This window comes from Dryobates pubescens, chromosome 28 (genome assembly GCF_014839835.1).
Source record: "Dryobates pubescens isolate bDryPub1 chromosome 28, bDryPub1.pri, whole genome shotgun sequence".
Taxonomy (NCBI): Eukaryota; Metazoa; Chordata; class Aves; order Piciformes; family Picidae; genus Dryobates; species Dryobates pubescens.
This window is the reverse complement of record NC_071639.1, coordinates 7,554,791-7,567,265: the sequence shown is the minus strand read 5'-3', so window position 1 is coordinate 7,567,265 and position 12,475 is coordinate 7,554,791. Positions and strand designations below refer to the sequence as shown.

At 44.3% G+C, this 12,475-nt stretch overlaps 1 protein-coding gene across 1 annotated transcript in view; it reads left to right on the top strand.

Moving 5' to 3' along the window:
* The window catches only part of SLC35F1 (solute carrier family 35 member F1), a 217,616-nt gene extending 205,467 nt beyond the window's left edge, over positions 1 to 12,149 (top strand). Inside the window, exon 8 of the mRNA XM_054174074.1 lies at positions 11,059 to 12,149. Coding sequence (XP_054030049.1) covers positions 11,059 to 11,283 — 225 coding nt within the window. The 3' untranslated portion in view covers positions 11,284 to 12,149. The remainder of the gene's footprint in view (positions 1 to 11,058) is intronic.
* The last annotated feature ends 326 nt before the right edge of the window (positions 12,150 to 12,475 follow it).

Genomic DNA, 12,475 nt, shown 5'->3' with positions numbered 1-12,475 from the left:
GAATAGAATAGAATAGAATAGAATAGAATAGAATTAACCAGGTTGGAAGAGACCTTTGAGATCAAGTCCAACCTATCATCCAACACTATCTAATCAACTAAACCATAGCACTGAGTGCCTCATCCAGTGATGGTGACTCCACCACCTCCAATGGCCAGTCTCTCCTTCTGTGAAGAACTTCTTCCTAACATCCAGCCTAAACCTCCCCTGGCACAGCTTGAGACTGTGTCCTCTTGTTTTGGTGCTGGTTGCCTGGGAGAAGAGACCATAAGTACAAGAGGGGAACTTGTAGAGAAGAGTTCCAGATTCAACAGAACAAAGCATCCTTTAAACAAAGGTTGTTAGAAATCAATAAGGAAATAGAATAAAGAATAATCACAAAAGGAAACTGACACTGTGCAGGTGGAAAAGGAGTAAAGTCTAATTGCTGTAAAAGAGAAATCAAGCTTAGCAATGAAGTAAATGAAACAAACAGCCAGGAGGTATTCTTGTATAGGAAGAGAAGAAATAGTTTCACTATGCAAAGACAACAGAGGCCAACATGAAAGAAACTTTTGTTTGGCACCAAAGTGAAATTGGTCATATTAAGGACAAGAGTTAAATAGGAAGACAATAAACTAAAATCAGAAGTAGACAGCAGGGAAGACTAATTAGGGACATGAAGATAAATTGAAACATGGATAAAATGCAGCCTGGTTCAGCAAAGGTAAATCTGCCAATCTAAATCTGATGTCTGTGACAATTTAACAGATCTTTTGGTAGACACAAGTCAAATGGTAGACCTAATCTGTAAGGCTTTTGCATAGTACAGTGTAGAATATTATCAGTTAAACTAAGAAACAGGATAAGCACTGTAAAGATTGGAAGCTAGGTAAGAAAGTGGTTAATGAGGATGAAGGACGAGGCAAAGAGCTGAGAGAGAAAAACAGCTTGCTAGAAGGAGCTCGCTGACGGAGGTCTGCAAGAGTTAGCCCGAAGACTGATCTTGTGTAGTGACTGTAGTAATAGCTTTGGCACCCTCAGCAGGAAGAAGGATTGAAATAATCAGGTAACAAGAACTGGCTGACATTGAGAAAGGCTCTGCAGCACAAAGTGTGAGGTAATGTCTGAGGCAACAGATGGGAGGAATTTGAGCAGGGTTGTGACAAAGCTCTTTCCAGATGGGTTAGTCCAGGTATTTCTACTATTAATGGAGAACTGCTAATGTCATAGGACAGGACAACCTAGTATCTCAGCACAGCACTTTGCTAGCTGTAGCTACAGAGCTTTTTTGTCAGCTCACAAAGACCAAACAAAGCTTTTTCTCTTCTCTTCTCTGCTCCAAAGCCTTGAGAGTGTAAGTGTGTGTCTGCTAATAAGGTACTGAACATGCAGTTCTTCACCATGAGAGTGGTGAGGCCCTGGAATGGGCTATCCAGGGAGGTGGTTGGGGCGCCGTCCCTGGAGGTGTTTAAGACCAGGCTGGACGAGGCTCTGGCCAGCCTGGTCTAGTGTGGGGTGTCCCTGCCCATGGCAGGGGGGTTGGAACTAGATGATCCTTGTGGTCCCTTCCAACCCTGACTGATACTATGATCCTATGATCCTATATAAATGTTGGTTGTGTAGCATAGCTTTGATTTCTGATGGACTGGGAGGGACTGGTACATATATAAACTAATCTATAAATTCAGAGGGATGGAAGGAGAATTATTTGAGCTAAAGACATAAAAACATTTGGGTAGAAACTGAGAATGCATAAACTTAGAGGAGAAATCAGGGGGACCTTTTGGCTGCTGTAGCAAGGAGGTTCCTGAACAGACTTCAGATTAGGGGGAGTGACAAAATAATGCTGCTTGCAAGAGGACAGTGTGTATTTGCCAGATGGAATATGTGATCACTTGGGACCTCTTCTCCATTATCATTCCCTCATGTCCCCATCTTGTGAGGTGACTCAGTTGAGAGCTCTTGGGGCTCCTGAAGTTTGGCCTCATGTTGCCTGCACTGAAATGTGCCTGGAGAACCCTGGTGTCAAACAGCTATATGACACTGCCTTCAAACAGCTCACATAGTCCTTACAGTAACTGCAGCTGCCTATTCCTTGCCTCTCAGGGTAGGAGTGCTCCCTGCTTGTATGGCTGAGACAAGAGAATACCATTCTGGGAGAGCATTCCTGCTGGAATATATTATTAGATTCAGCAGAAAAATATCAACAAAGGATCCAAGATGAATCAATTATTGTAACCTTGGTTTTGAACACTCTGAGCTCAATTAGCCTCATGCACAGTAGCAGAGAATCAAGTGCAGCAGGCAGGTGCTGTTCTATTAAATGTATCACACAAAACCAGAAAGACATGTGGCAACTGGCAGCTGATAGAGCAAGCCAGCAAGGAATACTGACAGCTAAAAGTGGGGAGGGAAAATCTGGTTTGTTTGCATAAACATTTCTGTTGTGCCCCTCCTGTTTATACTTAGAACATTTTAAAGGATAATTGCTTTGCCACTGTCTTGCCAAGTGATTGATAGAAGGTAACCACAAATGAAGCCCCTTTAATCCCACAGTGAGGATACTCACAGGAACTTAGAGCATTGTAATGTGGTTTAACTTCACATAAAAGTCTCTTTCCTGTGTAGATAAGATTGAAACAGATTGCAGGATTCATTCTACCTTGCACTTTTTAATTAGACAGACTGCTGCTACTGCAGGGGTACTGAGCACAAGCTCTTTTTTTCTGCACATCTGATGGCAGAGGCAACAAAGGGAAACAGAAGAGAAGGCAGCATTCCCATCTCTCCTGGCACCCAGGAAAGGAAGATAAGCCATTTCACACCAATATTTTGCTTTAACAGGCATGTATTCAGAAAGGATAGCCTGTTAGGATTTTTTTCCTGATGATACCACTTGAGAGGCATGAAATCACACAGCTTTGTGCAAAACCAGTATTTGCCTTACAGCTGCCCACCTCAACCTCAGGGACATTTCCTCAAATGCTCTCAGATTTCTCTGTAAGTTTGTTTTATTCCACCTATGAATTCCAGGAAACCCAAGAAGTTTCCCAAATGTTGACAGAATTTGTGGGTGACAGTTTTCTGCTAGCTCCCTTCTCATTTTCCTTCTCTGTAGACATCCTCAGCATCTCAGAGCCTGGGACTTTCCCACTCACTGCTGGCTTACCAATTAAACTGAGCCCATCAGTAAATACCATGCAGGCACCGAGGAAGAGGATGCTGCTGTATGGCAGAAGCCATGGACCACTATATTTTTCTCATAGTCCAGCATGAAAGCACTAGATCAGGATCTCTGAGAATCAGCTGAGAAACACAGAAAGCATGCCACAGGGTTACTTCACATCCCAGTTTCTGTGCCACATCTGTGATTCAATATGAGCCATAGTAACAGGCAGCATTTCATGTGAGTTAGAGCACACTGAGGGTGCAAGCAGGCAGGGGCATGGGGCCTGTCTCTCATGCATGAAATGACAGGGGCAGAATTTCCTTTGGCATCTTTGATTTCACCAGATGGCAGTGAGGCTGGGGTCCGGTCTTCACTGTCGTTGAAGCAAGCCAGATGCTTCTTGCTTTGTGTTGTGGCTGGCATGAACATCAATGATGTGTTGAGGCACACCCTGCAGCTCAAGCCTCTTTCATTCAGTGAAAAACTTGTGTGACTGCCAAGGGACAGGAAAGGAAAAAAGATGTGGGAGAGGGAGCGCTACCAATCTCACTTTGCATCCCAGCGGAGTTCAGAGGGCAAGACAAAACCTTAAGTCATCACCTAGAAATACAACTTCAGAGTTTACCTTGGAAATAGCTGGAGGTCTTTAAAGTGTGAAGACAATGGAATCCTGTTGGAGTCATTGCCTAGAAATTATCAGCATTACTGAAGCTGTCCAGAACCCTTTGGTACCTTCTCAGCAAGAGAACCAGCACTTGGGCTCAGGCATTCAAGCTTCTTGCAGCTGGACAGCTGAGAAGCAATGCTGAACTATGTCTTGGTGGTTTGGGACCAGTTAGGGATCTCTAGATGAAAGATCTGGGAGATCTGTTAGGACATGTAAAGGTTCATGTGGACAAGATTTAACTGAATGTAGTCTGGACAACTCACAGCAGCCCTTCTGGTGTTTGGTGCCCTTTGGCTTGCACAAAATACTGTGCTTTGCTGGTGGTGGCTGCCCCAGTTTCTGTTGATGACCAAGATGTGTCATCATCTGCCTAGAGCTTAGTTTTGCAGTTTGTTTGGAAAGATGTCTGTGTACTCTAGGAACTGTTCTGCCAGCTGGGATCAGTGATTCCACAAAGGCTGGGTCTTTATCTGTCACCCCTGAAGGTAGTCAGCAGTCACTGAGGCTGAACCAGCAGATCATTCACCCGATAAAGAGCAGGACAGACCCTGAATCCCAAAAGGGCATCTTCCTTGCAGGCTGGGACAGAAATAGTCAGCAATAGTTTGAATGAGTCACAGCCCCAGCCTAAGACAAATTTGGCCAGATCCTCATGGAGCTGAGCCAAGGGAGTCTCCAAAGAGCACTGTGAGCTACGACTAGGATGCTGGCTCCTGTTCCTATTAATAAAGCAATGTGTCTGTAATGCTGAGCTATGCAAATGAAAGCACTGTGTGAATTCGTAGCTCTCAGAGCCCTCTCCCTTCCCAGCACTGCTGCTGCCTGGGGAGCATGTGCATCCCACAGCACAACTCCTCAGCTTGGTGGCAGCAAACTTCATTTGCTGTAGTGGAAGTGAGAATAGAAAGCAGTGTGAAAAAAACTCTCAGTCTCTCAATCAATTCATCAAACTGAGTGGAAATGTCTGTCTGCTGTATAAAAGATAATGAGAGGAATTTGGGTTTAGCTCCCCTTGCTTAGCCTACTCAGGTACTGGTGTGTGAAATTACCCAGGGGGGAAAGACAGACGTTGGTGCAGGGACCCTGTTGGCCTTAGCTCTGATGGGCTGTGCAGTGTGTGCCACAAACTGAATTAGTCTGGAAAACAGACAGGCTCAGCAGACTGCACAGACCCACTGGCTGCAATAAGATGCTGGTGGGGGCTGGCTGCCTGGAGAGCATGGAGGGTGTCAACAGAAATACAGACCTGAATGAATTCCACCTGGTGCCTGTGCTTTTGTCCCTCTTCATCAGTACAATTCAGAGGAGATTATTTCCCTCTAAGGTGTAAATTTCAATTAATAGATCTGATTTCTTCATTCAGTGTTGTCAGTTGTGGAGGGGAATGGGGAAAGGTAGTTAGTCCATTTCATTCTTCATCACTGAGTAGTCCAAACATGGCAATTCTACATTTTCATGACAATAAGGAATTCCTTTTAAAGATTTGAAAAGCACAGTCAGGTTGCCATAGGCTGGGAGCTGCACTTCATATTACCTACCAAGAGATTCAGCTGTTGTGAAACACAAATGGAACTGGAGCACCACAGCTCCAATAGCCTGCTGCTGCAGACTGTTTCCAGTTCAATGGACCAAGTGAAAGAGAATTTGCATTTTCATAACCATTGCAATAATGGTCACAATCATTATGATGATATCTGAGTTGGGGGGAAAAAAACCACCACCAAAATTAGCAAATCATGGAGTTTGTTTGTGTATGCTTTTCTGCAGGTCTCATTTTGTCACTTTGGCTATTGTTTTGCCCTAGTGTCACTGGTAATGTGGATGTGGACATCTGTGATAGAATGAGTGGTCTGTGAATTCCCTCTGCAGCAGTCAGGCAGGCAGTGCAGGGTTTCCTAGCTGTGATAACAGTGATTCTTCTATGCCTGCCCTTCCTGCTTCCCCTTCTAAAGTCATGATGTATGTACTGAGGAACAGCTCTCTCCAGGCAAGGGTTTTCTGGTGAGGTTCTGCAGCAGCACATAGTGGAGCAAGGAGCAAGACCCCTGCTTATGCAGCTAAGCCATCAGATGCCATTAGCTCTCTTGCTAAGCCTGGCTGGACTCATGCATTCAAGTACTGGCTCCCTAAGGAATGGCTCTCAGATAAACACCAGAAATCCACTCACTCAGGATCAGTGCAGGTTTTGATAGACTGAGCAAATCCTGTTACACATGTTATCTTGTTACAGTCTGAGTTCACCTTTGTATGTTTATCTTCAGATTGACAGGCACCTAACATGCCCTTTTGATACAGTGAAAATGAGTTCAGTGCTAGCTGTTCTCACCAGGTACTAAATAATGTCCAGAGAAGATTTTAATATTTTTCCCCATTGTTTATTTATGTCAATTAATGTTATTATATGTTCCATATTGTGTAGTTTGGGTTTGGAAATCATTTATAGACACCCAGGTGTTTGTGCAGAAGAGCCACGGAGAGCTCTATAGGGCTGATTTGACTTTTGGAGTTGGCTACTCAGTAAGTGGTATTTTTCATGTCAGTGATGAAACATGAGTTTTTCTCTAGAAAGCTGATCTCTGCCTTCTCCTCAGGTGGTTAGAATAGAATAAAATAAACCACAATGGAAAAGACTTTTGAGATCATCAAGTCCAACCTATCACCCAACACCATCTAATCAACTAAACCATGGCACCAAGCACCCCATCCAGTCTCTTCCTAAACACCTCCAGTGATGGTGACTCCACCACCTCCCTGAGCAACCCATTCCAATGGCCAATCACTCTCAGTGAAGAATTTCTTCCTAACATCCATCCTAAACCTCCCCTGGTGCAGTTTGAGACTGTGTCCTCTTGTTCTGTCACTGGTTGCCTGGGAGAAGAGACCAACCCCACCTGGCTACAACCTCCCTTCAGGTAGTTGTAGACAGCAATAAGGTCTGCCCTGAGCCTCCTCTTCTCCAGGCTAAGCAACCCCAGCTCCCTCAGCCTCTCCTCACAGGGCTGTGCTCCAAACCCCTCCCCAGCTTTGTTGCCCTTCTCTTGACACATTCCAGCAAGTCAACATCTTTCTGAGGGGCCCAGAACTGGACACAGCACTCAAGGTGTGGCCTAACCAGTGCAGTGTACAGGGGCACAATGACCTCCCTGCTCCTGCTGGCCACACTATTCTTGATGCAGGCCAGGATGCCATTGGCCTTCTTGGCCGTCTGGGCACACTGCAGGCTCCTGTTCAGCCTACTATCGACCAGTTCCCCCAGGTCCCTTTCTGCCTGGTCGCTCTCCAGCCATTTCCCTTTCCCTTCCCCTCCTCCCTGTAAACTCATCTTTATCCAGTAGCCAAGTGTTCCTGCCTCTTTGAAATGGGTGAGAAACTGAGGGTCATCTAAAGTCATTTGTGATTCACAGACGAAATTCAAAGGCTGAAAATCAGTCCCAGGACTCCAAAATGTCAGTTGATCGATTTCATCATAGAGTCATCTGGTCCCTCAGTGAAGTGCATGATAAGCAAGCTTATATATGTGTGTACCTGTATGTGTAGATACAAAACCTATAGTAAAGTTATGTAATGATCTAGAAGCAGGAGTAGGTTTTTGGTTGCTTACTCTAGGGTGTGAAACACCTAATCTGGGCCAAACAACTTCTGTGAACAGCTTAGAGTTGTCTTGTTTGTCATGGAGGGAAGTGGGGTTTGGAGAGGCATACAAATGTAGATATTGTTGAAGTATCTTTTCTTGGAGGAGATATGTGGAAATGAGTGGTAAGTCAGAAAATTTAAGCACAGCATCATTCTCAAGTAGCTTTTTAGCCAAAGAGAAGAATTAGACACTTCTTGAGAGCCTGCACTTTGGTACTGCAGGTGTGTAGAGGGTAGCAATGAAAAATTATCTTCTCTCACCTCATTTCTTAGGCACAGCTCTTTCTGCTGCTTTTGAATGTGTCTCTTTTCCTGACTGTTAATGGTGAATATCAGCAGATGAGGTTTGCAGGTCAAGAATAAGAAAAAAAACAAATCCAAACCCTCTGTGTGGGTGTATCAATAAGGTGTGCCTGGAAATCCTGTCTCTAATTAAATACAAAGATTTCAGCTAGAGGCTGAGGAACACAGTACAGAAACCAACTCATTTTGTGTATGATGAACTAAGTCTTCATCCTCCCATTGCAGTGCTGGATTCACTGCCATTTGAATGCAGGGAAAATACCCTTTGATTTCAAGGGGGTTTGGGTCAACCTGCCAGGGTATTGACAACAGAAAGACATTTCTCCTGTACCTATAGTATATATTCCTGTATTAACCTTACTAATAACCCTTCTGCTTCAGTGCTGCAGAAAACAATTCAGCCTGAACCTTAACTTGTTTCTAAGGAAGGTGAAGATAGAATTGCTATAGAACTGTCAGAATCCAGGTCTCTCTGCACTAGCTGTGCATAGATACCAAAGACAAATGAGTCACAGGCCTTTGTTTAGATTTCCCCCAGCTTCATCCAAACTCTTTCTCCCAAGCTGGAGAGCTGCCACTGGGGACCACAATGTCATGGAGAGAATATTATTGAGTGAATGAGCCCACTGGCAGGAAGCCTCTGAGAGAGAAATGAGAGGTGTGACCAGGAGAAGAAGGATATGGTAGAGCTGGAGCCATGAACTAAAATTAAAGTAAATTTGGTTTGGCTGAGCAGCTCCTATAGCAAGAAAAAGGGCACATTTAGCTGCTGGAAGCCCCACAGATTCCTCACAGCAGGACACAAGACAACCACAAATCTGCCTGGCACTCCAGTTATACAGTGGAGCAAGCCAGCTGGCTGTCCAGGGTGAGAAATTCAGGCATAAGGTGGGAAGGAGGGACAGTGGGAAACTAGGGAACTAGTTTCTGGCTTGGAAAACTAGCTGCACTTGGCTCCCGAGTTCTGCTTCGGCTTAGTCAGATCCACTGCTGCCAAGTGGTACCCAAATTCTCATGCAAAGAGAAAGGGGGGGAAAGTGCTGAGAGCAAAACTGACCTGAAAATAAGGAAAAATATCAATTGGAAAATGCTTTGAAACGATTGAGTTGGGTTTGATTGCCACATGGGGGAGATCTAAGCCTTAACAGTCCTTTCAGATCTGGGTCACATCGGAGAACCCTTCAGCAGACAGCTCCCTGTCTTTGTGGGTGATGGGACAGCTGCATGACTGCACCAAATCATTTTGCCAGGTGGCATGTGAAGACCTGGTGACATTCCTGGGGAAAGGCAATTAACAGCTGATGAAAAGCAGAATTATTTCTACCCCGTAATCCTTCTGACACACTTTCAGCTTTCCCTGTTATGGTGCTTTCCCTCTTCACCATCCACACTGGCTGTGGGAAACAAAACCACACAGCCCCGAGGGTTAGATGCTCAAAGCTTTCAGAGACACTCTGGGGTTTGTAAAAAAGCCAAATACATCCTCAGGTTCTGGAGGGTCTTTTAAGTGACAGCAGATTAACATTGCTACAAAGATAGCTTCAGTAACATTTGCTTTCACCATGAGGATTATCTCTTTAGCTATCAAAAGCAGAATGGCCAAAAAGCTGCTTCTTAGATGCTGTCTACAACTACCTGAAGGGAGGTTGTAGCCAGGTGGGGGTTGGTCTCTTCTCCCAGACAACCAGCACCAGAACAAGAGGACACAGTCTCAAGCTGCACCAGGGAAGGTTTAGGCTGGATGTTAGGAAGAAATTCTTCACAGAAAGAGAGACTGGCCATTGGGATGTGCTGCCCAGAGAGGTGGTGGAGTCACCATCACTGGAGGTGTTTAGGAGGAGACTGGATGGGGTGCTTGGTGCCATGGTTTAGTTGATTAGATGGTGTTGGATGATAGCTTGGGCTGGATGATCTCAAAGGTCTTTTCCAACCTGGTTAATTCTATTCTATTCTATTCTATTCTATTCTATTCTATTCTATTCTATTCTATTCTATTCTATTCTATTCTATTCTACTCTACTCCTATTCTATTCTATTTTATTCTTTCTATTCTATTCTACTCTATTCTACTCTACTCTATTCTATTCTATTCTACTCTACTCCTATTCTATTCTACTCTATTCTATTCTACTTCTATTCTATTCTATTCTATTCTATTCTATTCTATTCTATTCTATTCTATTCTGCTTTATCCTGTTCTGCTCCACATGAAACAGATTTGGCATCCATCAAAGCATGGCAATCAGTCTGGATTTAAAAAGAGAGTTGCAGACACCTTTGTGTAACATAGGGTTATGGTTTTAGTTTTCAAACTACTAATGGCAACAGGTTGCAGCAAGTTATTGGTCTTTCAGTACAGACCCCTGCCAGGGGCAAAATGCAGGAGCTTTTTAGTGTCACACTGAGTAGTGCTGTGTACTTCCCCAGCCTGCATGCAAGAAGAAATAACTTGTAGGCTAGGACTGGGAGATGAGACATATGGGCTTAAAGGGTTTTTCTTTATCTGCAAGAGCTGACATATTGCCAAAGAGGCTCTTTCTGTTGGATGCTTAGTCCAGGCACATCGAACCTGGACGTGCCAGAGAATTCAGGCTGACCTTTGATCTAGCAGAGCCATGTGCCAAAATGTATGTGCCTGAGCTTTCAGTTAACTGCCCTCCATATGTACTTTCAAACCTCTTGAGGACAACCCAGAGCATATTCCCCAGCTGAAGTTCATCCTGTCCAAGTGCATATTAAATCTTCTAGCAGCTGTTTTCTGTTTACAAGCAAGAGAAGCTGCAGGTGGGCTTTTGAAGTGCCTTTATTAAAATAGATGTGCTTTCTAGTGTATATGTTTTAAATGTGTACTGATAACTTTCTTTGGTGGTATTTTTATATTACCAACAGCATGTTTTGCTTCACAGCCATGTGGTTTAGCAGTAATTAACTCCAGATTGGTTTGCTACCTGTCAGACAACTGTAGATGGTACTACCCTGCACTGGAGCTGGAGAAACTGTCACTCAGAAGCAGCTTGGGATCTCTGACGAGAACCCAGCTTTCCCAAGTGCCACCTGATCAACACTTACTATGCCTGGGCCACTGGAAGGCACCAGTTAGCTGTTGGCTATGGAAGATAGGGGAATTAATGGGAGTAAATCAACTTTCAAAGCAACATTCCCATAAAAATTGGAGATCTCAGTGACAGATCATTTGTTGTGTGCAAGGCACATCAAAACAAGCATCGGTGCCTGCCCCTGTCTGTGGGTCTTCATGAGCTCAGGATCACTGGTGCTGTGTCTAACTACTCTTCTTTCTGCTCAGTTTTCAGGACTTTACTTGCTGTCATTCTTCACTATCCTCGTTGGGCTGGTGCTCTACTCCTCCACATCCACCTACGTAGCCCAGGATCCTCGAGTGTACAAGCAGTTTCGAAACCCTTCAGGACCTGTTGTAGACCTGCCAGCCACTGGCCAGCTGGAGCCTTCAGTAACATATACCAGCCTGGGGCAGGAGACAGAAGAGGAGCCTCATGTTAGAGTTGCTTAAGCCCAGGGCTGTCGATCAACTGCTGATGATTCGGTGGAGCTCGTCTATCCATTATCTCTGTATTGTACATAGAGAAAGGTATTTACCAGGTGCAGTTACACTGGTGAGCTGCAAGGTAGCAAACAAGGAAAGCTGATAGAAATACAAATGAATTGTTCCAGGGTGTTCATTGCAAGGAGATGCCAGTCCCTCGTTTATGATATGGGCAGCGTGTTTGCAACACACACTGCTGCACATGAATCAATGTCACACTACCTGTGAAAGAGATTCAATGTAGAAGCTGAAGTTGCACAAGGAAATTCAATGTAGAAGCTGAAGTTACACAAGGAAACTCAGTGTAGAAGCTGAAGTTACACAAGGAAATTCATAGAAGGGTGTTTTTGCATCCACTGAGTGACAGTGTGCCTAGGCCACAGCAGTTGTGGAGAAGACACCTTTATGCAGCAGATACACTTGTACAGTCGCTGTTTATGCCTCCCTAAGATTTGTTTGTACAAAAGAGATGGGTTACTCTTGGCAGCAGCACCCTGACACATTTTTGCTAGCGCCTTGGATTCGGTGAGGGAAAGACCACGAAATCACCTGTGCTGTGTCTAGTTGCCCTTCCTAGGTAATCTGTTCCATGAATCCAGAGAAGGGCCAACTTACAATATCCATCTCTATTCTAGGAATAGGTATAAGGTGAGCATTTTAGCCTTTCTATATTTGCAAGAGTGAAGTACTCCAGCATTGACCTCTCTATGATCCATGACAGATTTCCTAGCGGCCGAGGTTCTGCGTCAGGTGACAGGGAGTTAGCTCCTCTGTAGTTGTGACTTAACACAGGTTTCTTACTTTTTCAATTTTAATCTGTAAAAAAAAAAAAAAAAAAAAAAAAAAAAGAGGGAGGAAAAAAAGAAAGAAAAAAAAGAAACCCACCTCATTTTCTAGTTTCCTATCTATTGTACCTCTCCTTGGTAAGGTGACACATCGTGTGGATCAGGGCGCTTATTTTAGACACTCGCAGTGCATGGAGGGCGCCTTCTGCTGTTCCAGTTTGCTTAGTCTCCTGTGGTTCATTATTCTAACAATAGCTATTTAGAAATGTGTCAGGCTTTTTCACCCAAAACCCTCAAATGGTAAAGAAAAACCATCAGGAAGATGAAGTGAGGAATCCATGAGCAGAAAGACCGGACCATCTGCTGGTGTTGCT